We start from the raw sequence: 27,601 nt of genomic DNA on the forward strand, positions 1-27,601 counted from the left end.
CTCCTGTGAAACATGCAGCAGTATGAGAGAGGGTGTTAAGTAGTGTTAAGTATTTCCTGACAAATACCTCAGCCATTAAAGATAATTTTCCATTTTATACAACTGGGGTCTTTCTATAGGTAACAATAACAATCTGGAGTAATTACAGAGATCTGGAACCATGGCAACAAAGTATGAGGGGGCCAAGAGAAAAGAGCTGTGACAACCACAGGTTGTAAAAAAAAAAAACCTGTAGGTTTATTCAGATGATGAAAACCACTTCACTTGAACTGACCTCTGATGTTGGTCCTTCATTGCACAGGAAATCTCTGTGTGCACTGCTGCAACACATTTACTGTAAGGTCAAAGTTGAACAAGGAGGGCAGCCTGTAAATGTTATGGCCAGTCTGGGTAATCACCTTCAATTTGTCTGAGCTTTTTCTTTAAAAAAAATGTGTCTGACTACATTTCCAAATCTGGTGCTGTAGACTTGGTAAGACCTGCTGGTTCTGGAAATAATTTCCCACATGCTGTCTTCACATTTCAGATAGGTCTTTAAACTTGACACAGAAACACGGTAATTTCTTAGATAATGTAACAGTCCTGTAGGTTTTGATTATGGACACCAATTAATGATCACAGCTTCTTTTCTGAGACTTTCTTTTCTTCTTTTCATCTGTCATTTTGCGGTGATGAATGGCTCTAAATACGACAATACCCATGGGCATTTGCTGCCCATTTTGATAAAACACACAGACCAGATATTTTTTGTTGGTAGTAAGAGACACTGCCAAATTAAAGTGTTAACTGCTTTAAGCAGCAGGTTGGACATCATTTGATACTTACTGCTGAAATGTTGTGAATCATAATTGAATGGGCTCTTTGCACAGCTCCACTACTTCCTGAAGTTAATGCTGCTCCTTTGTTTCCTGTCTCACATTATTGGACACACTGATTAATCCAGGTGTGCCTGAGTAGTCACAATGGTCAGACACACCTGGATTAATCAGGTTGTCCAATAATGTAAAACAGGAAATGAAGGAGCAGCATTAAGTTCAGGAAGTAGTGGAGCTGTGCAAAGAGCCCATTGACCCCCCTCCACCAACCTTTTTTTTTTAACATATACAAGTTTGTATGATCAATGTCTGCAAACAAGCAGATATAGACAGATCCAAGCCATAGTAGTTTGTCTTCTGTGAGCCACAACATTATCTTTGGGAAGAAATAATCTGACTTTTGCGTTTGGAATCAAGCTTAATTCAGAGATACCCCCGTTGTCACCGCTTGGGTATCTCTGTCAAAAGATCTGTAGGAGAGCAGCAGACACTTTCAGCACTTCCTCAAAAGGACAAAGTGACGACTGAGGCGCCATCACAAACTTGAAAAGATGGAAAATTGACTGTTTCACGAATCTTGTTGGCTTCCTCTCTGTTTGGCACAGGCCCAGCACAGCAGTCCCCCTGCTAATATGAAGCTGGATATTATCAATCAATTAGAGTCAATAAACAGTTATGGAGGAATGCTGAGAGTTGGATACATTCCCGTATCTTTTGACTCACCTCATTAACCATATCATTACTGTGCAACACTTTCCCGTGTGAAGTGCTCCGCAAGTCCCTGGCAACCGAGACTTTACGAGCTTACTGTAACTACTTGTCTTTTACTGTATGTGCATGGCTAACTATGTGTTGGAGACTGCGGGAAGAGTTTTGATGGGAGGATAATTTCCAACAGTTTGTCAAAATATTGTCACTTTTCTTGGAGAGCCAATTTTTGGGGTTGCGTGTAATCCCAGTGACGGCCCGTTTATTAGTGGCTGATGGCTTTTAACACGTGCTGCCAGGCGGACCGGCACTGACAAAAAGCTGTTTATTTCCTCAGCCATTATGAAACCAAGCATTAGACGTCATATTCATGCACAGCGCTGACAGTAGTGTTACTGGATAATAACCCTTCCTCCCTTGCTTTTTTGACTCGCCATTAATGAAAACAGAATTATCACCCACTGAGTCACACACCATAAAGTGATTGACTTGTTTTCCAAGGCCTTTATTGAGTGCATTTTAGTACAATAGTTCTCAGAAAGTTACAGCTTACAAACTCTTGACACATACTTGTCACAATTTACAAGTGGTAGCTATACAGAAACAGAAACAAAAAGGAAAGGAACCGTTCACACTCTTAAACATTGTACCTGTGCACACATAAATGTCTGTACACAAATCTGCCTATGCACACACATGAAATCAGTCTCTCTCACACGCACACAAATAAACAAACTGTGACATGTGCACACGCATATTCAGCTTCACCATCCATTGTGTACCATAGACGGAGGTTGTGACTGGTGTCATGGAAAGGTCCCATTTGTCCTGGTCTTCCTCCCAACCGGCTGCCGACAGCAAATTCTTCTGGGTTTTCAATGTGTGTGAATGTGTGTTTGTGTGTGTGTGTGGACATGAAGTGCCGTGTAGATGCTGTTTTATTTGTGTGTAAATCTCTCAGTCTGCAGTCTGTAACAGAAGAAAAAAAGAGGATGGAGTAGTTTAACAAGTTTAGTTTTGCAGAGAGTCACGTCACGTTATTGCAGGTGAACACGGCTTCCACTGTTCTGACCTATAAATGACAGGCATGAATTTAGCAACTAAGAGGATCGTTGGTCACTCCTCAGACAGTTACAGCACCATGAAACATTTAACAAGCTCTGTTCTTGTGTTTTGTATCACCGTGTGATGAATGGCTTCCATATGAGACAACGTTCAGAGAGGTATGGCAAAGCGCCTCTCCATTCATCACACTGGAGTGTCATTACAGTCAGATATTTAGAAGACAAACAGAGCGAATGGAGAAAGAAAGAATTACACTGTTGCATAATGAATACATTCTATCATCTCATTCACAGGCTCTTGGTTTGCAAAGCAAATACATAGGACGGAGCTGAATGGAGGACTAATGCATTCAAATTGAATCAGTGGCTTCAGTGAAAGGGATTTATGCCAATCTCAAGGAGTATGTGATTATATTTAGGAATACTTGGTAAATCAATGACTCAGAGAATTGCAAAGAAGAGGCAATTGATTTTGTCCATGAGCCAATCCAGTTGCTTGATTGCAGTATTTTCTATTAACAAACTAAAGACATAAACCATTCTATAATTATTTCTATATTGAATAAGATGTTGCCATATAAACTACACTGGAAGGCGAGAGTGGCTGATTGGCTTCAATTAACTTAAGTTTCTGACTTTCATCTAACCATGTCTTCTATATGCCGCTCCTGCTCTGTAACCCCACCCTCCAGTAAACTGACTCATCCCTCTCTCTTTATCACATAATATGCACACACTCAGTCTCAGTCGGTCTCTGCTCACTTTTGTCTTCAGTAAGCATCAGGCTAGAAACCAGACATGAGAATAACATAATTAACGGTTGCTCAGTGCGGCTGTGTATGTTTATTTTTTGATGGTCCCATCAGTCTCCCACCCTGTGGCTGATGCCTGTCAGATGGGGGTCCCAGCAGATGTTTGCACCCCTGCCTGGGCCCACTGTAGCATGGAGCCAACCATTTCTCAGGCCAGCTCTGGCCCAGCCTGGCTCAGCCCAGCCCCAGCCCATGCCCTGGCCCAGGACAGCTTGGTTACACCCAGGATAAATGAGCTGGAGATCTGCCAGCCAGCTGGAGTAGCCAGGAGAGAGGGCAGGACAGACAGAGGAGGGGGAGGATAACTTGAGGGTGGTGAGTATACTTAATAATCTGCTAATGGGCCTGCCATCAATTTCTAATTTTGGATGCAAGGTAGCTAGAACTGTCGTCACTCATCTCTCTCTTAAAATAGGGCCAAAAGATTTTAGTGAGGTCAAAGCTACTGCAAAGAATTTATACTACAATAGCTCATGATAATTGTCTGTGAGCTAGGAGACTTAAGAGACTCCCTTTGACATACAGCCACAGCTGAATATTGTCAGAGCAACACTCAGGTCAGTTTGCTCTCAATTTGTAAAGGCCAAAGTGGCTCACATTTCATCAACACTTTCCCAAAGCTGGAGACAGGTCAGTTACCAGCAAGAGGGGACAAAATAAAAAACACATTGCCCAGTCCAATCATGAAGCACAATGCCAAGATATAAAAGAAAAAAACGTCACAATTCATAATTTCATAGTTAATTAATAATTTCATCATTTAATTTCATAGTCTTCCACGACATTCATTTGGGAATAACGTAGACATCTCCAGTTCAACCAGAGGAAACATTTCCAAAAACTAATTTCTACGTCTTATAATTATAGAGAGAGTGTGAAACTCTCGGTGGCACCGTGGCAGTTTGCACTCATCCTGCCTACACACATGGCAGCTGCATATAGTGAGAGTGAGAGAGTTTGTCGTCAGCAGTCTACGGGAGGCTGTGCCGCACTGCGAGCGCTGTGCTCGTGTGGGCAGTTTAAGTCTGCATGTTCATCGGAATGGCATCAGGCGTCTGTTGGCAAACCTCAGCCCAGATGTTCAGTTTCACTGTGTAGACAAGTGATGCTGATTCACTCCGATTTCCAGTGCCTTGATTAGTCTAACCCACTGCCATGCATCTCAGACTCTTGCCTTGGCCAAGATATTTGCGGCACCCATGAGAAAGACTAACTGGATTTGCCCAAAATAAAATCCGCCCGATATAGAGCAATTTGAAGTTAAGTAGTGTTTTTACTATGTGATCAGTAGCTACTTACCATGGATTTGGGTCGGCCGAGGCGGAGTGTTTAATTCCCCTCTGGATGGCGCTGAGCACTCCCAATACAAACAACAACAGATCAAAAAGAAAAAAATAACATAAATCATATCTGTACAAGTAAGTGCTCACCAGCAAGAGACAGCATGTGTACACCCACATTTAACATGATCTCCAATAAATGGAATTTTGTCAATTATTTTAACTCCTACAGCAAAATTTCATATAGATCTACAATACCAATTCTTCGCCCATGATTCCTTTTAACATTTCCCTCAGGTCAGATTCAAACAGGATTGTCCTTGTGCCCCTGGAACAAGCCAAGTGTCCGTTGTTCAGTCGTCCGAAGGGAACCAGGGCACCGTAGGAATCCACACATTGCATGTGTCTATCACAATCTAGTCAACAAACATGTCTTTGCCAAAAATGCAAGCAGAGAGTTCTGTACATACATAATCATACATATCACCTTCAATATGAAGGTTTATTATGAAAGATATAATCATATTTAGCAAGAGATAAACATATTTATATTCTCTGAATCTGGGTGGGGCTGGCTGAGAAGTCCTTTGGCAAGGCCTTCCACCCAGGACTCCACAGGTAGTGTTTAAGTTAAAATACGAGTGGACGGCATCTTGCTATAGTGATCGAACAAACAAACAAACAAACAGATGGTAGAAGACAAAAATATAACTAAGCTCTGAATTTTCAACAGTCCATTTACGATACATTTTGTCAAATTCTTCAAACAAGCAAAAGATGATGTGAGAGTTGAAAATGGTGCTCCACTGTACATCCCTGTATTCTTCTTCTTCTCCTTCTAATTGTTCCTACTGGTAATTGCTTTTTCTTCTGAGACGTATTTCTGGCCAGGTCAAGGCATCTTCATTGCACACGTTGACGACGGAATGGATAAAATCACAGGTCACATGTTGTTTCTAAGTGTCTCACGCTTCTGTTTACAATTTTCTAGTCCAGATAATATAGAAGTACAATATCACTCATTTTACCATGTAGTCTGAACTTGTGAGAGGTTCCCTGTGTCGACATCTGATTGGTGGTTATTTTGGTTCACAATGACATTAATGGCTGTTTATACCCACAGCAAAATGATGCCTGTCCTCTTTTTGTGGATCGGTAGAGAAACAGTATCAAGTCTGAACCCTGAACTCCTGGCGTGGATTGCATGAAGTGTGATAGCTATTAACCAAGTGGTGGTGTAGACCCTGGTCTCCTGTTGTCATGGTTTGTGGATTAGATTAAGACAATAGTCTCCACTCTGGCGCGTTCCGATGGATCGGGGGTCATTCGAGGGCTGCCATTGTTGTTGGTCCTGCGAATGCTGCCCGTTCCGTGGCACAGCGCCCCCTGTAGTCATGCCATAGTGATGGGTGACTGGCTCATCTGCACCCTCATGGACTGGATATTACTGAGGATCTTCTTCTGGTGGCCTGCCAGGGTCACTCCTATTCTCAGCAAGTCCCTAGAGGGAAAGAGGCAGAGTAAAAGGAAATTGAAAACCAAGAACATATTTTGAAGCAATAGATGGAAGGATTTCCATCACATTGAAGATTGAATAGATCATCTGAGTATGAGGCCATTATACTGTCAAAAAAATTGCATTGTATTTCCTGGTGCATTTACAATCCGAACATGACTGTATGAAAACAAGTTCAGGATGGAAAGCCTGAATAAATGTAAACACAAATTTACAAAATTAATTCCATCACTTGAGAGAATAATTAGTAATCTATGTTGCTTTGCATTGCAAAAGAGACTGCATAAATGCCACCAAGCCCCGAGCATACATTTTTAATAAAAAACTGTTAGACGGATTTTATATTTCGCATAAATTTGTAGACCGAGCAACATTGTTAATTAAAATAAATGGAGTGCAATATTTATGTCTATTGATATTACATGTGCTAGGAGAATTGCTATCATGACCCAACCTTTGAAATTCTCCAAATAAACAGCAGTGCATGCATATGCCTCTGAAAATGTGTAGTGAAAGGATTTACATCTACAGTATATCCACATTTTGGAATATTGTTGTCAGAAAATGTTGAATTATTATATCTATATAATTATTACAATTGAATAGCCCAGATGGAAACAATCACACCAAAATGACTATGTTATTTTCTGTTCTAATGAGTCATATTTTTATGCATATCCCATACAGGCTTTAGTTTGATGCAATCATTCAGATACTTGAGTCACTCCGTGCATTCAAGCCAAAAATACATGCACTCGACGTGGAGTCATTTCAATATAAGTGTGCCCATCAAGCGCCATAAGGGCTTGAAACTCGTCGTCTGCACACGAGGCAGTGAACTCACTCTGAGGTCATTTGAGCCACCAGCTGCAGGGAGGTAAAGCCTGAGTTGAGGAAGTTGTCTCTGTACTGGCTCATCTTGATGGCAGTGAGCCAGTCCTCTACTGAGCTGAAGGTGTTGAAGTCAGGTATGGATCTGTCCAACAGTGGCTGAGAAGGCCTGCAGGGGAGGGGGAGAGAGAAAGCAGGAGGGGGGTGAGAGGAGATATATAGCGATGCTTTGATGCAATATGCGCAAGAGGGATTTAAAGAGAAGGATAAAAATTATGGTTTTTAGTGTTTGCATGGTTGTGTGTGTGAGAGAAAGAAAATGCAAGATTGAGGAGAAAGTGCTTATGTATTATTTGCCCTGAAAAGTATTCTGACCCCATCTATCGATTGACATCTTTCTGTGATAAAAAGTTTACAAAGAGCAGAGATTCTCCTCTATCGCAGGAGAGAAGCTTCACTCATTGCCCTGAATGCCAAGTTCTGCAACGAGCCAATAAACTTAGATACCACTCATCACTTCCCCAGAATACTGCAGCGATGCTCCACACTGTCAGACATTAGGAAACTGGTCACAATTAAAGAAAGAGTAAACCGAGCTACACTCAGGAGGAGGGACCTTGAAGGAAAACATGCTTCACTGCACACATTTTAACTCACATGGGGAGAAAAAGTTGCCTTTACAACATGGCAATAAACCAAAGCCACACAGCCAAAACAAGTGGACAAGTCTGTGAATGACCCTCAGCGGCCCAGCCAAAACCTGGTAATTGAATTGGAGAAATTTAAGCTTTCAGTTCACAGACAGTCTACAGTCTTCAATCTTACTGAGTTTGAGAGGATCTATGAGAAACTATGGGGGAAAAAAAAAAAGGTTTGCAAAACCGGCAGAATCGTGCCCAGTAAGATTCAAAACAAATCGAGGCCAATAGGCCCTGTACAAAATAACGCGTAAACATTCTGAATATGTATGTAAATTAGATGTTTCTGTATGTTTTAATTTCTCTAAAAACATGTTTTTTCTCTGTCATTATGGTCTAAGAATAATTTATGTATTACCACAAAATGTAGAAAAAGTGAACTTTCTGAGGCCAATGCGAGGGGTAGAAAAAAAATCCCGGGGAAGAAAAGTTCAGGTTTAATGCAATCAACAGTAATGAATCCATGTTTATTTTATGAGGGGATAAAAAAGTAAGCATGTAGCTACTTGCTGGGTGCTGACAGCAAGTGTAAATAGTGTCTGTATAAACAGATGAAAAGTATATTTGTGTGTATTTAATGTCTGCTTCAGGGTGAATGTTTGTGTTTATGTAGAAAGTGTTGAAAAAGTGTTTTTACTCACACTGCGGGGATGTTGGCTACAGCTTTGAGGCTGGTGGGGTTACGGATCATCTTGTCCAGGGTGCTGACGATGTCGTTGAAGCGGGGTCGTACGTTGCGGTCTTTCTGCCAGCAGTCCAGCATTAACTGGTGCAGGGCACTGGGGCAGTCCATGGGTGGTGGCAGACGGTAGTCCTGCTCAATGGCATTAATCACCTAAGGGAGTCAGGGTGGGAAGGGGTGCAGGTGTTATCTATTCTGATAGAACTGATAATTCTGCATACAACACAAGTCATACAGTAATTACAACCAACTGCTGTCACTAATAGGATTTTTCTACAAGCTGGCTGCTTGTCAATAATATACTTCATTAAAAACAAACACTCATTTGACTGAGTTTTCGGTGTCTGATGACATTAAGCATATCCACTCTGTAATCCTGACACGCTTGCCACTGTCTCAGCAACACCCCCCCCAACAGACACTCTCTCCCCTTGGCTCTCTCCCTGGTCACTCAGCCTCAGCCGACAGTTAGCATTCAGGCTGATGTGCCCTTCCACTCGACTCTAGCCAATCACATGTCACTCCTGGAGGACAGAGTGAGGAAAGAGAAGGAAAGGGGAGCAGAGGTAGTGTCGTTGTAGAAAGGAGTCACTGGGGAATGGGCAGATTGCATATAATTAACACTGTGAAGTACAGCTTCCTGACACCTCTCTTCGAAGGCAGCACAGGCCATCCTGGCCTTGTTAGACAGAGTTTCAGGGCAGTCACAGTCAAGACTCAAGTGTTTCTGAGTTGAATGAAGTTCAGAAAGAACTTGAAGAGGGTCTGGTGAAGTACATATAATTCAATGATCCTTGTGTTTTGTTTGTTATCTGCATAAAACATGGTTTGTAGCAAACGTACAAATGACTTAAAGATGAGGTGATAAAGGAAAACATGTTTATTCTACACTTGTGAAGCCCCATTGTAGACAATACAAGTCGCTGCACTGCACACTGGTGAAGCCAACTGACACATATAGATACATGCAGTTTATAGATGTAATCTTTTCTTAAAAATGCATAGTTGCAAGATGAGGGTTTGATGTGAAATCAAGTGTAAAAGATACTATCATTAAAAATTAGAGGCTGCTCTGGAGGTTGGCAACTCTAGAGTTGACTGCAATTCAGCAGAATCTTGACAAATGGTGCATATGGAGTGGGTGTGTGTGTGTGTGCGTGTGTGTGTGTGTGCGTGCGTGCATGTGCGTGCGTGGACTCAGCAGCCGCACACGCTGAGTGGTGCCAGTCCTCCTCCCTGCATTAGTCCCACCAGGCAGTGTTTGCTGCTGGCCCACTGAGGCAACATCTGCTGGGTTGGACGCTCCTTGTGGAGTGGGGTCCATAGAGGCCTGATGGCTGGCTAGTCGTCTCACTAAGACAGCTTAGGGAGAGAGACCTCATGCTATGGGACTATATCCAATGGTTGTGTGTGTTTGTGTTGGTGGCTATGTGTTTATGGGAGTCTATGTATGTGTGTGTGTATATGGAGCTTTTCCAAACGGACATGGAGAACAAAGCAGAGCTCTCAGCAATCATTCACTGCTCTCAAAAGCCGACCAGGAAGGAAAGGGGCTAGTGTGAGTCTGGCTATAATAAGTCTGCTTTCAAAGTCAGAGTCAAGGACATCAGTGATGATGCTATGAGATGGGAACTGATAAAAAAAAAAGTGTGATTTATTACAGCTTCCTCTCTTAGCATTATCCTTGATTGTGTATCTATGGGGTGAAAAGGAAGTACAACCGCATGTGTACGGAAATGGACGTTCTGTTAATGATGCAGTTTATTCAGATTCAAACTTGTTTTTTTATTGCACTGAAGCTGGGAAAAGTGATAAAGCCCGGCTTAAATGTTCCTTTTTATGATCGTATGAAATAGGTACTTGAACCTCCTGGAAAACTGCTACTTCATCAGTGGTGATGCCATGCCACATTAGTGCGTACAGTTACACGTTTCTGCACGTCCTGTTTAATAAAACTTCTCCCCTCTTCATAATTTCATATCATCTCATTCTCAAGCAAAGGTTTTTAATGATTTTTGATGTGTACATAGAAAAACGTACATCTTGGTTGGACATGTCCCAGTAAGGCCTCTCTCCGAATGACATAACTTCCCACATGACGATGCCGTAGCTCCACACGTCACTGGCCGAGGTGAACTTTCTGTAAGCGATGGCCTCTGGTGCTGTCCACCTCACTGGGATCTTCCCACCCTGATGAGAGAAAAAAAGAGGCAGAGATGGTGAAAAGAAAGAAATATCTGAGATTAAAAACTGCTTTCAGAGGTGACCCAACAGAGTCAGCCATACTTGACTGTTCTCCACCATCCATCTAGCTCTTTAACCCCGCATCTACCCAGTGAATCAATCCAGCAGCCAAAACATTCACCAGATTCTGCCTCTGCCACAGCAGCTGCTCCCAACAGTGTTCGCCCTTCACACATCGACCAACATTACATTTAGCATCTCCTCTCCCTGTTTGAATAAAGGAAGATAGGCCTGGGCTTCTGCTTGTACGTCGAGCGTGTCTGCCTGTAATTGGGCTACCTGGGCCTCAGGCACGCCACGCGCCCTGTTGATTGAAATTGACAGCTGCTTGTTTAAAATTCCACACACACACACACACACAGACACACACTCGGGAACATATGCACAGGCAAAGACATAGATGACTGTACATGCACGCCCATTCACACAAACAGACACAGGCGCACACACAAATCCCTGTTTGTGCCCCCACACCCCCCACAGCACCACCTCTTATATCTGAGTTGAGCTTGCCAACACTTTAATAATGCCAATTAGCTAAACCTGAGCATTGGCAGATAAGCTGCTGTTGGAAACAAACCCAAACCCAGAGAGCAACCTACACAGACCACCCTGCTCCCTGCTGGCTCTCTCAGAGCGAGGAAGGCAGAGGGGAGTCAAAGAGAGCGAGGCAGGGAGGCGGTAGATGGAGAAACAGAGAGAGTCAGAGAAACAAGAGATGGGTGAGGAGAATGGGATTCAGAAAATGCCTGTTCTGGGTGTTTCCACGTTGCAGCGGTGGACACAGAATATCGGAAAGAGCTGTAGGACCTCCTGGGACTCCAAAGATCAATGTGCTCATTGTGTGTTTTGAACTAAACTCAACAACCAGAGCTCCTCAGGTCTCACAGCTTTGCTTGAAGCCCGACCATGGACCTAACAACCAGGCACCACTGGTCAGTGTCACTATGTGGCCTATGACCTATGACATCACCAGGTCAACTACGCCCACTGCACTCCTTTCTCTGGCTCCCTTATTCTCAGTCTTGCTGCAGGCAGGCAGGCTCTCTCTTCCCTTCAGTATGAGCTGCTGCACCTGCAACCTTTGTGTGGCCTGATCAAACCAGACACTTGCACTTAATCCTTTGTGTATGTATTGGTTTGTTTGCTTGCTTGTTTGTTCATCAGCAGGATCATGCACTAAACATGGTGGAGACGTGGAGCTTAGACCAGACGGGAAGCCATTCACTGTTGGTGGTTGAATTTGTCTGGTTGATTTTGTTTTAATCACGTCTCACTTTACAGCATATTTCAACATTTTTGTCAGCTACACAGAAATGTGTGGTTCTTAATGTAAAAGATGAGAAATGTTTATCGAGTTGAAATCTGTGAGTTTGTACATTTTAGTAGAGATCCAGATAATAATCTACATGTGACAGACATGCAGAAGTATGCACTCAGCAGTCTAGTGTCTTGTCTGTTTAGCAGACAGTCAAACACAAAGACACATCGTAATTAAACAGATTTCCAAATTGATTAGATTGTTAGTACATTTGATGAGAGTTGGCTACCCTTCCCTTCTTCAGGTGGTGCCCATGGTGGATTTAATGTAAATTAAATCCTATTATTTAATGTAACTAGAGCAGCTCTCAGACGGTTCAGACTTCTGCCAAGGGCCAATGTCAAAGAACATATTTCCAAGACTTTCAAGAAACAAACACAAAAAAATCTAATTAATAGTAAATGATCTGGATCTCCCCCAAAATTTAATGGGTCTTGTTTGGCTCAAGTCCCATCCTTCCACTAAGTTCAGTACAAATCGGATCAGTACTTTTTTGCATAATCCTGCTGACAAACACACAGAAACGAGCGCAAACACAACCTCCTTGGTGAAGGAAATTAGGGCCTGAGCACTGACCGGTGAGATGACCTTCTATTTTTATCATTATTATAGCCATCAATTGATATGCTGTCGTACCCACAAGATACCCCACACAGCTTTGTTAGTGTGGTTTCCATGCTGTGTGTATACTGTAGTATGTAGCTTCTGCAGGTCCGTGCTGTGTGGAGGTGCAGAGGTGCACCTCTTCAGATTTGACCTTTGAGAGGATGCTGACACTGAGGAGAGATTTAACATCTGACCCTGAATGGATACACTGCAAAGACGCAGAGGCAACACTCAGCTCTCATTGAGCAAGGCGGAGAAAAAGATATGAAGCGCTATAGGAATTAGCCAATGTTGGGACAAACAGAGCGCAAGAAAGAAAGATGGAGAGCATCAGATCAATAGTTGAATGAAAGCTATCTATGCCCCAGCGACTTGAATGCTTTTCTCATATCTCAGACTTGTTCATATCTGAATCATCTCATCTATACTGAAACCCCAGGACACTTCATTTTGCCCTTTCTTTTGTCTAAGGGCAATGGAGCTACACAGATATAAGCCAAATGTCTTCCCGACGAAAATACAAAACGGCCAATCCCCTTCTTCTTCATCTGTCACTCTGTCAGGGGCGATGCTTGGAGTCAATTATTTTGTTTGGACCAACATACACAAGATGAAAAACGAATGAAATAAACGCAGAACAACATGAAGGAAAAAAAAGGTGCTCCTAGCAAAACGCTATTACAGCCTCTCTTTGTCATTCCTTGATTACTCCCCGTTTGCCCTGTACATCTGGTCTCACGCCCCAGGACCCTGTTGGGATATGAGCTGAGTGTCACTGAAATAGCCCCAGCAAAGACGCAGGATCACAAGAAGCTCCCTGTGTGCCTCCAATGAGAGAGACTTTGGTAATAACATTTCTAAGGCGGGTGAGTCAGAGGCAGCTATGCAAACCTGTAGTAATTACTGCTGTGGGCCAGTGATAGCTCTGCCAAAATCCTGCTTTAATAATATGAAGTGCTGAACAGCTCATGCATGCAGGGAAGGAAGCAAAAACATAATAAAGAGTATTGGCATTTTTTTTTCCAGTAGAAAGAGCGTTAATACCACGAGGAATGAGTTGGGTGGGTAGCAGAAGTGATGACGGGAATTAAAACGGACCTAATGTCAACACAAAGGCGTGAGTGCTTTGTGAAGCCTCGAAGCATGGGGAGAGCTCTTTGGATATGGTATATTGTGTTGGCAACTCAAAAAAGGAACAAGCTGTTTTCTGTTTGGCTTGTGGAGTGAAATAATGCAGCTAAAAGAGAGTTCACACACTGCCATTACCACGGGCAGTTATCTCAGAGTTTGTGCAGGCGAACCAGACCGTAGCACGGACACTGCAGCTGCACAACTTCCAGGCCTTGAAAGGAGTAATCTGTATTGATATCAAGTGATACTGAAGTAAGCAAAACTCCCTTAATAATAAATAAAGTGGATGACAGTGCCTTATTTTCAAAAGATACTGGATGGGTCTATTTTCTGGTTGATAAATGTCGGCACTAAGCAAATAATGTGGAACAAATACGCCTCCACCTACAGTCCAACAAGTCCGCTGCCCCCTCTCCATGTACCTCACTTGGTAACATCAGGATTTTATTTGTCTTTGTTACTACCCACCTTAAGCATGTGGACAACATATCCACACATATTTGCACACCAATTTCCCGTCCAGAACAACCTGGTGCAGACACAGGAGTGTGCTGTCATCCCCATGTCACCAGAATGAGATTACAGTCCATGACTGGTTCCACCTGGTTGTGACTGTCTGTGACAGGTTGTGACCGGCTGTGACAGCTAAGCGCTACGTCTGAAGCCCGACTGCAACAGAGATGTGCTGGGACTGTCAGGTTAAGAGGTGTCATGGTGAGAGGAGAGGTGTGTTTCCGTGACAGCCAGATGAAGGATAAACATGTGGCCTGGTAGTATGTGTATGTACCGGTGTTTGTTATGGTCCCTTGGCCGAGTAATGTATGTGTACACGCACACCAGATGCACATAGCAATGATATGAAATGTGTGAGGCGGCACACAACCAATGTGGCATGTACTTATGTAGACTGTCAGTGACATGCTGCTGCAGGATGAAGTCAAATCTAGAGCAAATAAACCTGTCAGAGCATAACACCAGTCTCAGTAACTGTAACTGGAAAATAAGCGTCCAGAGTTTGGTCTTGTTTCACCTCACATACGCTGTTTAGAAATTCCAAATAAACGTTCTCCTTCATCTGGAAGTCAAATATGTAAACCCCCTCTACCCCTCCCCACCACAACAACCCTCCATCTTTCCCTCCTCCCTTTTCCCGCTTCTCCTGCTTCTCCCGCTACTCCTCCAACTTCAGTAATCCATTTCCAAACAATGCACTCTCAAATGGACTTGAGCACATTTACTTAGGCTGGGGAGAGTGCTCCATCAACATCCCTTTAATGAAATCCTGAGAGCAACGATCTGCCCTGGATGTCTGCCCAAACAGGATGAAAAAGAGAGTGAAGGAGATGGAAAGAGAGGCCGAGGGAGGACAAGCGAAATAGAGACGGGAAGTAAAATAGAAGGAGGGGGGGAAAAACGACAAAAAACAAAGAAAGGTGAACAGTGACGGAGATGTTGGTGACTTAAGACACCCATGGGAATGTCTGACGAAGGAAAGACGTTCACCATATATGTGTATGTGTATATAAATATACTGTATATACACTGAAGTCATGGTCAACTTGACAGAGACATCCATCAAAGATTCATTTTATGTTCTAAAGCTCTCCACTGGCTTTTGTTTTTATATTTGATTAACAAAAAATTCTAAAAATCTCTCCATACTACGTGGGAAGATAACAGAGGGAAATGAGACATTACTGTATGCCCAGAATAGTCCCTCGTAATTGCTCTACTTTTGGAAAAATTCAATCTCTATCAAGATTAAAATACATATGCCTAATATTGCCAGGAACCCTCTGTCTCGCAGCCTTCTGATCCCATTTCAAAAAATAATTTCTGGAAGCAAGTGGAATCCAGTCATACCACAATACAGCAAAGGAGAGAGATAACAGATATTTCACAATTTTTGTGATGTGGTTCATTTATTCATTAATATTTAAGAGTGTGCTGAGACACATGGTCAAACAGGAGGAACAACAATACCAATTTGCTTGACAAACCAGATTTGTTGCAGGACAGAAGTTTTATGTCAGCACCAGGTGAGACTGGTGAAATTCTAGTAAAAGTTGTTGCTACCATTAAATTAATATGACAGCCAGTATAGCCTGTGTATTTTACTGTTATAGCTATGCACAGCTTGAGGCAAACATTAACAGCTTGTCAGTATTACAGAGTAGAATCTCCATCTCCACCTCAATGCCTCAAATCCATACACACATCACACAAAACACAGATCTTGTTATGCCATTCTCTGGGCTCATTTTGACTTGATCTGGCACAGCTCTTTCAGGCTGTTGTAAAGCTTCTCTGGCTTAAACATATTGCACAAGACTTTACACCTACAATGCCACAGAGTGGTGAGAGTGCTACAGCAACATGACCTTGCAGATTTGCAGGAATGAACCTGAACCCCATCTAGACTTCTCTCAGAAAACCTCTCACACCCACCTATGGGGTTTTTTTTACGAGTTACTTTAAAAAAGAAGAGAGAAAAAACTCAGCTTTGAGCATCATCTGTCTTTCCAGTATTTACTCCATTAATTATCCAATTTCCCCAACATCATTAGCACCTGACTGTGTTTCGTTAAAACAGAAAATTAAACTCCCCCAAGGAATCTGCAACCAATAGACTTCAACATCTCTGTTATCTGCTGGCGCTATCAAATTAAACTTGGTTTACTTTTACTATTCTATGCTAAATGCTCAAAAGTGACCTCGCCCCTGTGTTTCCTCCACAGGTTGTGGAAAACAAGCAATTAACATGCAGACAGTCTTATCAAACTGTAGAACAACATGAACAGTCCTGATTTGTCCTTTAATACAGAGGCTACGTCTGCTCCATGTTGTTTAAGTTAATGGGAAGTTTGTTATGAAGGTACCTTTAATGAGAATAATACAAAAACAAAAACAATGGCCATGTGAGAATTTTATTTATTTATTTTAAATTGGTTTTTTGAAAAGCAGATGCTCTTATTTAGAAGTTATTGCATTGGCAACAAATTGAATCTCCCTTTTGTGACTCCGCAGTAAAGTGTTTTCTTTGTTTTGTCTTCTTTTTAATGGAGACGCAGCCTCACCAACAGAGAAGGTATCTCTCTCTACTGATTTAATTGTACACAAGCCACTTCATTGTGAATCCTTCTCCGATGCAAATGCCGTCCAACAGCCACAGATGGCAAATCAATGCCCACCTTATCCTGACTCCGGCAAACATGACAGAAGGTATAAATCAAGGTGGAGTGCTTTGGATGGTTGCTCTTTCTTTCATGCAGGGACCTCCTCCATATTCATCTCCATTCCTGGAATTTTTTCTGCTGCTACCTCAAGACTGAACAAATTAAACTCTCCATTGTGAATAAAATTAGCCTGGAAATATCTTAATTGGTTTCAAATACAAAAGCAAGAGATAAAAAACAAAACGGGGGGGGGGGGGGGGGGGGGGGTTGGTGGGATGTTTTGGATTTTCGTTGTGATTATAAATGAGTCTGAATGAGGGTTCGGTCCCTGGCAGCATGGCTTCAGTTTAGCAGAAGACTCAGATGGGAAGCCAGCTGGGGATCATGCTTGGTCACTGCACTGGTGACTTACACTTAAGGGGGGGCTGTGGAAGTGGTGATCTGTGCAGGAGAGGGTGAACTTCTCCACATGCTCTCCAATAGAAGAAAGTACACGCCCGGCTTGTATATGTGTACTCAAGCTTGAACAGAATAGTTTGAAACAGTAAGGCATCTACTGCACATCACATTTGAGTGACATGCTGTGATTCAGATCCAGGTGTCAACTTTTGGAGATGTCAGAGGAAAAAAACAGAAACAGATTTTGTGCTGTTCCAGCTACAAAATAATAAGAGCAGACATTTGTTTTTGGAGCTTCAGCAAAGTATGTTTATACACCGGTTGTTTTTGAACATCAGAAATAGCCTACAGTGAAGCTAGTTGTTGATTGTTGAATTATAGAGGGAGAATGACTGCTGTGCAGCATCAAAGAGAATCAAAGGATTGCATCTTGTCTTCACCTATACAGAGAAATAAAGAAAACATACTCAGAATCTAACCCCAACTTCAGTAATTACAAAGACTGAAGCACATGCTGTTAATTGCCAGTGAATGTGTGATCTCTATTTACAATTGAAAGTTCTATTATTGCTTCTGTGGAAACAACCGTTTCCTGGTTTAAATGCTTATTTAAACACTCTTTACTCCATCTGATCTTTGTGTAAATTAGCTTGTGCCTTTGCAGGAAATTAGCTGTACAGCTAAATTTCAATGAACGTGTGTGTGTCATAGCTAATTCCAGTGAATATTTTTGCTTTGTTTCTCAGGGAAGTCATTGAAACAACCCTAAAGGATTTACTGGGATATACTATACTGCTACAGGTTTAACATATAGGCAGATTTGTATTTTATGCTTAAATTAAAATGAGATGGCAGGAAAGTGGAAGTCTCTTTATCTGCTTTTGGCCTGGTCCATATGGATGTGTTCCCATTTCACTTCTTGTTTACTGTTGAGACTCTGTCCCCTTAACTTGAAGTTCAGTGCATAAATATTTCACTACAAGCTGAATTGACAAGCCAAAAAAAGTGCATGGGCCTGAAGCCAGAAAAAGGGGGAAAGGATGCAAATAGAAAACAGACAAATGACAGAAACAACAGCGAGGTCCACAGTGGGAGCACTGAAGCGGAGCTGAGAGAATGTCACTCAGGTCACAGGGATTTGACGGATGAGCTTTGTTACTGGCTCTGTGTGACCTCGCCTTTCAACCCCTCTCAGCCTCAATGACACAAACAAACAAACACACACATACATGCACACACAGACACACACACTGGGAGAGAGACAGGCACCTTTGGGGAATATGCATGTAGACCCAGAAACACAGCACACACATTCCTCTAACCACACATATACATGCACACTCAGTCACAACATACAGTAGATATTCTGTTGACATGCGAGGCAGTGACAGTTTCTCCACATCATCAGCTGAGGCACAAGCAGAAATTCTTGACCCATACCTGCCCTCCTCACTCTGGCCCTGCGGGCATGAGCACTCAATAGAAAGGGTAACACCGCTTGTCTAAGCTGTTATAGACTTGACACGCTATACCCGCACGCCAGATTTTAGAAACATATTCACACACGCATACACGCCCTCCCTATCGACTATTCCTCCTCTTATTTTTCCTCCATAAACTGCACGTTAAACCCCATGGACCGTACTCAGTTCTCTGACTTTCACTCACCCATGAGAGAAAAACACACAGTGAAACATATGACCCATCATGGCCATGAACAGCCCTGACTCATCATTTGTCACATCTACACTGACTATGCTGTTCCGATGTGCCTTTGTGTTGCTCCAGGAAAAGCCTTGAAAAGGAGAAGGAGTGGACAGGTTGAGAAAAAGGAATGATAGATAAATGGATGCATGGATGGATGGCTCCTTAGATAGATGGATTGGTGAATAAAGAGAGTAATATGGAAGTCTTGCTGGTTAGTCAAGTGTTTCAAGAATCAATCCTTTCCCTTGTCAGGTAGCCAGGGTTGCTCACATCTCACCTGGGCTTGTGACGCTCCCATGGGACACTTCCCGAACCATGCAAGCACGTGTATGTAATGAGAAAGCAACGCAAATACTGTACAAATGCGAGAGAACCGCAGATACATATAAACAAACAGGCTTTAAAGTCTTTAAATTAATTAGCACACGTCACCTTAGCGAGACCAGTGCAGTCCAAGCATTGTCCTGTGAGTCTAATTAATCACGACTTTGGTTAGCAGCCAACAGAGAGGGAGGACAGCCCCCTTCTGTCTGAAACCTCCACAACATTGCTCCAGAATGAACCCACATCCAGGGTTAACACAATTACCAGCATGCCCTCCCAACCATACATCCAGCATCACACCACAGGCACTGTAATTGGTGTGCCTAGAAATGCAGGGAAAAATTAGAAAAGCATTAGAGGGAGAGAGGTGATTAATTTGCTCGAGGAGGAGGTCGATGGCGATGTGAATCACTGCACGTCAGCGCAATTTAGTTTCCCTGATTCCCTCGGCCTTGTCTGCCACGCCAGCCTCGCTCACTGATTGGTAAGTGTCAGGTCATAGCTGAAGAGGTCATAGAGTGAAGGGCACCATGCCTAGCTTAATTACAGTATGGGATCCTGTACGGGACCTGTGGACCCCAACATCCCCCAACGCTTGTTTCCTTGTTCCCCAGTATTCAAGGGATGATGGAATATAAGTGTTAGCTGATTACATTGACTTTTATTTATGAACAAAACTGACGTATTGATGGAATAAACTGCTCAGTATGTGGCAGGATGTGAAGGTAACAGCTCTCTTGATTTGGAAGGAATAAAAATAGTTACAGTACTGACGATTTCATGTGGATGATAATGAGGCAGCACTCAAGGGAAGCACAGCCCAAGCTTTGACATGCTTGTTTTAAAAATCTCAAACGGTAAAAAAAAGAAAAACATCAAAGAAACCTGGGTGTGCTTGCATCAAAGAGGGTCAAACTTCATACCTCATCTGCTCTATTGACTGCCCAGATAATGTCCTCAAGGAGACTTTGTTTGCATTGAACAACATCACAAATGCTGACCACAATCTATAAACCAGTCCCCACCTTTTTCCACCCGGTTTTATTAGCAGCTCAGCGGCACAGACAGCAGAGGTGCTGCTCCTCTTTGTTGTTAAATAAGACCCATTCAGCAAGGTTTAACCACAGGGGTCAAGCATACAAAGCAAGCTATTCCTGGGGAGCAATTAGCTTTCAGCCAAACCAATATGAGGTCATTCCTCCTCTGGCCCCTATGACACTTCCTGTTCACACCTGGGTTACCATCTCCTGCCAATCGGGAGCCTCCCCTGTGCTCACGCCGTATGTTGTGCATGTGTGTTTCTGAATCTAAGCTAAAGTAATAAGTCTGAACGAGCAGTTTGCACCTAAGCTTGGCCACAAAGCTGGAAAAAGGTAGAAATAAAAGTACATTATTACATTTATATTTAGATGAAAACAAATTATTTTGAGAACTCTCTTTTCATACCTGGGTAGCACTGACGCACAGACTGACTGTATGCTTTTGATCTCAAGTTTTGCATGTCTTGAAATACCTCTGAAGCCAATCCTAAAGTAGTCACTTTTTATAGTATAATATATTCATATTGTATTCATATTTATTCATAACTATATATAACGCTGTACATTCACGGTGTATACAATGAATCATGTCCAGAGAGAGCAACCTGAGGTTGAAGTTTTATGAACAACTACTCCTGGATAGGAGTGTCAGAATAGGTTGTGCCGAGCTGCTGGGAGCTGTCAACCCCAAATTTAAGGAGGACAGGGAAAATACAGGATGTATCTATGTAAGATGTAGGACAAAAAGTGGAGGGCAATAATGCATGGTCATTGTAAGTTTATTTAAGTTTACTTAAAGAAATCTGTCTTTGACTCAAATGGTATAGTCACACTTGCCCTGTGTCAGGCAGTTTTCCCTGTAGAAGGACTCGCCGTCGACAAACCGCAGGCAGCAACACATGATACACTGGCAGTAAAACATCCCAAAGTCTCAAAGCAGAGTCAATGGGGTGTTAACTGACACATACATGTGCCAACGCACACCCATCCACACAGAGAGACACACATGCCTGTGCAGTACCTGTATGCTCACACAAGCACACACACAGGCACTCAAATAAGAACACACACACAAATTCAGGCATGTCAGGAGTCCTAATGACCTCCACCGTGTGTTTGTGAGGGTGTAAGAGTGTGTTTTGAATTAGGAAGAGGAGAGGCAGAAGATGAACTAATGACGGCTGCTAATAATTACAGATCTGTAGTGTGGAAGAGTTAATGAGGAGCCAAAGCCTCCCATGATGCCCCAGTAATAATGAATGAGGCGTGAGAGAGGGGAGGGAGGGAGGGAGAGGGGGGTTGGAAGCTGTCAGTTTGAGAGGCCGCAATGCCCTTTGGTTTCTCTGCACTCTGGGCATGTCAACGAGAGAGGAGCCTTCCCAGAGGAGGCTTGTCTCCACACTAATGAAGATGTGACAGACCTCTGGTCCGTGACTTGCAGTGTATAGGAAAGAGGAGGAAGAAGGACGAGGGAGAAGATAGAGACAGCTCATATAAAATGAAAGGCACTGAAAAGGTGAAAGGTTTCTGAGACCTTCAAAAAGATTGAGAAAGTGTCAGATAGAAGCAAAACTGATTAGACTGGTAGGTGATGGTTTTTAGGATGTTGCGACAGCTGAAGAAGTCAGTAAAAAATTGACTGCACTCCCACACACACACACACACACAGTGTTAAATCACATCCATCTGTGGCACTCTAGCAAAATAAAAGGCAAGTATTGCAAGTACTGTACTCACCAGAGAGCTGGTATAGCTGGGATCAGAAGTGTCATCCTGTAGGTAGCGTGACAAGCCGAAGTCGGACACTTTACACACCAAGTTGCTGTTGACTAGAATGTTCCGTGCAGCCAGGTCACGGTGGACGTAGTTAATTTCTGAGAGATATTTCATCCCTGCTGAGATCCCACGCATCATCCCCACCAACTGGATCACTGTGAACTGGCCATCATTTTGCTAGAGGACAGAGAGGAATAATAAAAATGAAAATGGTTATCTAGATATTATCTTTGGCATGATTAACATAAATGAGAATAGCTGGGGGATAGAGAGATTTCAGCAAATGCTAACATATCTGCTTTAATGATAATGGACTTATTATGTTGGTTCACAACTGAATTATAGATAGTATGTTGACTAAAAATCCCAGGCTTGAATGTTATAATTTTAAAATACCAACTGTTTAAATCTCACTCTCTATTAGGAAAAAACAGGACAAAATAAAGTAGTTGTTTGTGTTTTTTTAAAAATGTATTATACAGACAAGATGCAATTTTAATGTCCTTAGAAATCCAGTCTGTGTCAAGGCTGCCTAGTGGGACTCTCCTCCCGAATTAGCATGGACTGATGTGTTGTCATACCTAGTCACAAACAGCTATTTCAGCTTGAAGCTATCTTTTCTCGACAAAAGTAATTACAGTATGTTCACTTATTATAGGTTGTTGTTTTCTCCCTTCCCCTTGTTTTGAATCATTTCTTTTTTACACTTTGCCATTACAAAATCGCCATCAGTGAATTACAAATCCTCCTCAATGTCCACAGGAGATGCATACTTGTAATAGATGAACAAAACAAAACAAAAAGATTCCTGAGCCCATTATTGCTCATTGTAGTTAGGGCATTGTTCCATTCAGACATGCAGGTATCTATCCCTCTAACATCCACGTATGGTGCCTCTGTCCCTGTGTGAATGGTCTGAAGAGTGTGCTTTGAACCCCGAAACACAGTAACAAATAAGAGGGTAAGGCAGATCGATGGAAACACAAGTCGGATGTGGCGGTTAGCAAAGCCAACTTCAAAGAGCCCCTTTAAACCCACCCTAGATCAAAGTGGAATAGAACACCAATCCATGAGACTGAAGGAGGGAAAAAAGTGAGTTGAATATTGATTAAGAGGTATGTCTGCTCAATCCTGACTATAAAAGAAAGAGTGAGGAGTCCATTAATAGTTCCAGGCATTAATAGAGAAATTAAAGGCTGGCTAGTGTAGAAATTTTCAAATTAAGAATGATTTAAATCGCGTTCATTGTCATGAAACATATTCTCTGTTGGCAGTGGATAGATTAAGAAGGCTCATTCCAATTTGTATTAGAAGGGATTCTTCACATGAACTCCTTTCGTGTGACTGTTTTACGATTAATTTCCAATTAGTTTCTCTGTCCCATAAATGCAAGGTTTCCATTGAACTCACTAATAAGACTTATGAATACCCCATGTAACCATTCCTGACTTTGTATGTCATAGTACATGCATGTGTTCACTCACCCTGAGGAATGAGTCCAGAGCACCGTTCTCCATAAACTCTGTGACGATCATAACGGGACGGCTCTTTGTGACGACACCTTCCAGGCGGATTATGTTCGGGTGGTCAAACTGACCCATGATCGAGGCCTCAGACAGGAAGTCCCGCCTCTGCTTCTCCACGTAGCCAGCCTTCAGGGTCTTGATGGCTACGTAGATCTCCCTTTTACCAGGCAGTTTCAAACGGCCCTTGTACACCTCTCCGAATTCACCTGGGAGGGGAAGTTGAGAGACGTGCACAATGGTTGTTCTGTCAGGACCTGATCTATTTTCCAGACAAATGCTTAGTAGAGTTTGATTAGAATCTAAATCTATTCATTTATCAAGCTTATTTGCATCTCATGTCCCTTGGCAGAAATATTACCCAGAGAGCTATTATAGATCTTGACTTAGTCTATATAAAGCATGCTGAGTGTTGTCCAATACTCATCTAATGTTTCTCCTTCAAGATATTCTTAACAGCGTGGCTCCCTTGACTCACAGTAGTCATCTATCCTAAAAGGCTGCCAAGTGTCTTCATAGTCAAAGAATAACAGGCAAGCACTATCTGCTAAATATCTGGAACTCTTTTGATTAATTATCACCACCTCAGTGCCCTGCAGAGATGCCACACAGTGAAATCAACAAAAACGGAAATCTTTAATTAGTTAGTCCCCCTGCATCCTTACCGCTATCCTATCTCTGTCACTTCCTCACACCTAGCTTGCTGAGTAGGCCGGTCCACAGGAGCTATTCAAGTCCCGGTCTCATTACCAGGGGTATTTTAACCTCTGTATGATTCATTGTATAACATACGGCATCAGCATGCCCTCCCTGCTGTAAAAAAAAAAGGTGGGTTTGGTCTCAGGGTAAAGGACACGTTGGACTGTTGCTAAATCTATTTTTGCTTCCACTTGCTCGGAATTTACGTCAGAGCAATCAGACCCTAATTACCACTGTATCAATTTAAACAGACGTTTTAACAATACAAAAGACGTCAATCTTACACAAGAAAAGAAAGCTACACTATCTATTTTGCATCTAAAGCAAGAGGAAAGGGATGATGTAAGGTAGAACATGTCAGAGAGCAACTCTTAATAGGATCCCAAATCAGAGAAGCACAGGGAATAGGCCTCAAGGCTTGAGTTCTGTCTAATGCCATTAGGTCCCAGGGTAGCTGGCCTATATACTGCTTGTGCACTTGACATGGGCCCTTCACATGTTTCCATCTGATGTGGCTGCCAGAGGGGCGCAGCTTTATGACCTTGAAAAGATTCAGGCCAACATTGTTTGAACACAAGCACTCAGAAATAATGCATAGAAATGTGTCAATCCACATTCACTGTACGCACACGTACATGTACATATATTATATATACATACAGAATGTGCACCATACCTGCACCAATGACCTCCTCGATCTTCACAGTGGAGACGTCGATCTCCTTGGCGAATTCTCGAACAGCCTCGTTGGGGTCCTCGTAGGTAAAGGGGTCGATGTAGATCTTCATCCCCGGGGAGCCTGAGAAGTGGGTCGGGCAGCCCAGTGGGGAGGGGCAGTTAGACATGTCGGCTCGCAAAGAGAGTTCTAGAACAACCAAAGTGCTCGATGAGCTTCCCAGAAGAAGAAACCGTACTTTTCTTTGGCTAATGGTCTTATGGTGATGGTTGATGAATACAGTTGCCTTTCAAATCTCAGCCTTAATCACAGTGTGACTCTGCATCACTCACAAACGCTACGAGTTCCCAGCTGCTGTAATGATGACAACTCCATTTGCTCTACCGTATGTACATGAATATTAACGTATATTGCCCGCATTCAACAGTATAGGCAGAAGATTATAGGAACACCTTTAGTTACGAAGCAGGGCAGACAACAAAATGGTGGTTTGATGATTCAGTACTTGGAAGGAGGAAACAGACCAGAAAAAACAGAGAGAGAGAAGATGAAGGGATAGAGGGAGGGATGAGAGTATATGGAAAGAGTAAATGTAGACAGATTTTTTTTCTTTTATCCCTTACCCTAGCAGTCTCTGCTCTTTGATAGTGGTGGAACCAATTTCCCAACAGCCTTTTCCTATAGGAGCTCATAAAGAGATAAAACCACTGCGGTATCAACTAGCTTTTTATGCCGTACTGCGATAGGTGAGCTCAGTTCACAGACTGGAGATGTCTGCAAACGGAGGACAAATTTTCTGTGTCGACAGACCAGGTTGGGGGGTGGGGGGTAGGGGCTGGGGTTGCTGCTGCTGCTGCTGCTGAAAACGCTTGTAAACAATTTCAATACACTGCCATAAGACAGACATTACAGCAAGCAAACAGACGTAAAATCATCATTTCTACACTGACACCCAAGAGCAGCCCTCTTTCTCAGAGCTGTTTAGTCAAAACCTTGGAAGCCATGATTGGAATAAACCCATCTCCATCAAGCCAATTTGTGCCCGGCTCATTTGTACAAGCCACATAGAGAGAGGCGGGGGTCTCAAGAGATGGGAGGGAGATAAAGGTCTGGTCTTGGAGGGATCAAGGTTCCTCACCTCGCTCTTGACTAAAAGCTGATTCTAGTTACCACACTAATTGCCTTGAACCCTGCCTGTGTGAACGAAATTGCTCATTAGAGATTCCATACAGATTGGATTCAGGTTAATCCATCGGAGGGTTTACAGCTTTGCATTCCATAAAGTCATTCTGTTTACAAGTGTTGTCAGGCCACTCACTCAGCAGCATCACTGGGCGGGACTAAAAAGCTCAGCAGGGAGCATATACAGTACAGTAATAAACCGAGAGCTCACTCGAAAAACACATCATCACATGTGCATCCACGCACACATACGCAAACCCATTATTTTCTAATTCATAGTTTAGGGCCCTTTTCATGTATAATTTAGAACGCAAATAGTTTACTGTACTTCCTCCCTCTGGCACAGACCTGGTTAACTGGATTCATCTTTTTATGGCCATCTGATAAAAAATAAATTCCTCCTTTAATATTTCATACATCCTTCATCTGAGTGTATGAAGCAAATGTGTCCAAACGACGGTTCTATTTTTACCCGACATATAAAATAACAAGCCGGTTGGGAGACAAGGCATGGCTGCAGCAGTAAGTCAAAGGCCTGTAACAAACACCGTGATTATATACCTTTAGCAAATTAAATGGCTGAATGGGCAAACGCATTAATTTGGGGAATTTGGATTATAAATCTCAACAAAATCCCTAAGCTATGACACAATAGCTCAGACAGTAAAGAGTCTTTAGTTGACTGGCATTGACAAATGATACTTTATGGCACTGCACTTAACCATGTTATTTTCACCAATGTCCAGCATTTACCCTGCTATTAGTCTGCTCTGCTCATTCACTGAATAGCCCTAATGTATCCACAAATCAACCGTATGGCAAGTAATGCTTATGTTTATCTATTACTGGCTATGGGGACAATCAAATTATTGGTCCTCCTACGCATAATTTACATACTGCCTTAAGACAAACAGCAATGTCAGTAAGAAAAACAGTAGCTTCATGAATGCAGAACCTTTCAAGTTAAAGGAACTCCTTCATATGGTAGCTTTTCACTAAGGGAACATCATTTCTTCTAAGTCCTTTTGCCTGACAGTATTTGTAATTTAGCAATTTTAGTGCATAGCAATTATATGTTTTATGTGATTATCCACTTTGCAGAAATTAACATAAACAATCGCAGGGCACTGTACGCCTATAGTGAATATATTCCCATTTCTTGTCAGTCCAACATGCACACTAATCTATTCTGCAGCTCTGTGAATATAATGAGTTGAGTTTACTTCCTAAATACAAACTAATTATCCTTCGTTTGATGTCAGAAAATCATTTGTTAGACGCACACTGTGGCTTATTAGTATGGAAATCACAAAAGGGATCTAAAAATTGTATGGGATTAACAGTCACATTGGTGCAGGGGGTAAAAAAAATTGTTTGGGTTTGTCAAGCTG

The 27,601-nt window shown here is 42.5% G+C and overlaps 1 protein-coding gene across 1 annotated transcript in view; it reads right to left on the reverse strand.

The window, feature by feature from the left end:
• Positions 1-6,071: 6,071 nt before the first annotated feature.
• Positions 6,072-27,601, reverse strand: part of ephb1 (EPH receptor B1) — a gene marked incomplete at its 3' end in the record, with an annotated part of 149,638 nt that continues 128,108 nt past the window's right edge. Inside the window, exons 10-16 of the mRNA XM_083991707.1 lie at positions 25,029-25,217; positions 23,615-23,862; positions 22,092-22,307; positions 10,447-10,596; positions 8,366-8,559; positions 7,040-7,195; positions 6,072-6,180 (exon numbers count right to left, since the gene is read on the reverse strand). Coding sequence (XP_083847833.1) covers positions 6,072-6,180; positions 7,040-7,195; positions 8,366-8,559; positions 10,447-10,596; positions 22,092-22,307; positions 23,615-23,862; positions 25,029-25,217 — 1,262 coding nt within the window. The remainder of the gene's footprint in view (positions 6,181-7,039; positions 7,196-8,365; positions 8,560-10,446; positions 10,597-22,091; positions 22,308-23,614; positions 23,863-25,028; positions 25,218-27,601) is intronic.

The sequence above is a fragment of the Trachurus trachurus genome, assembly GCF_905171665.1.
Source record: "Trachurus trachurus genome assembly, chromosome: 17".
In the NCBI taxonomy this organism is placed as follows: Eukaryota; Metazoa; Chordata; class Actinopteri; order Carangiformes; family Carangidae; genus Trachurus; species Trachurus trachurus.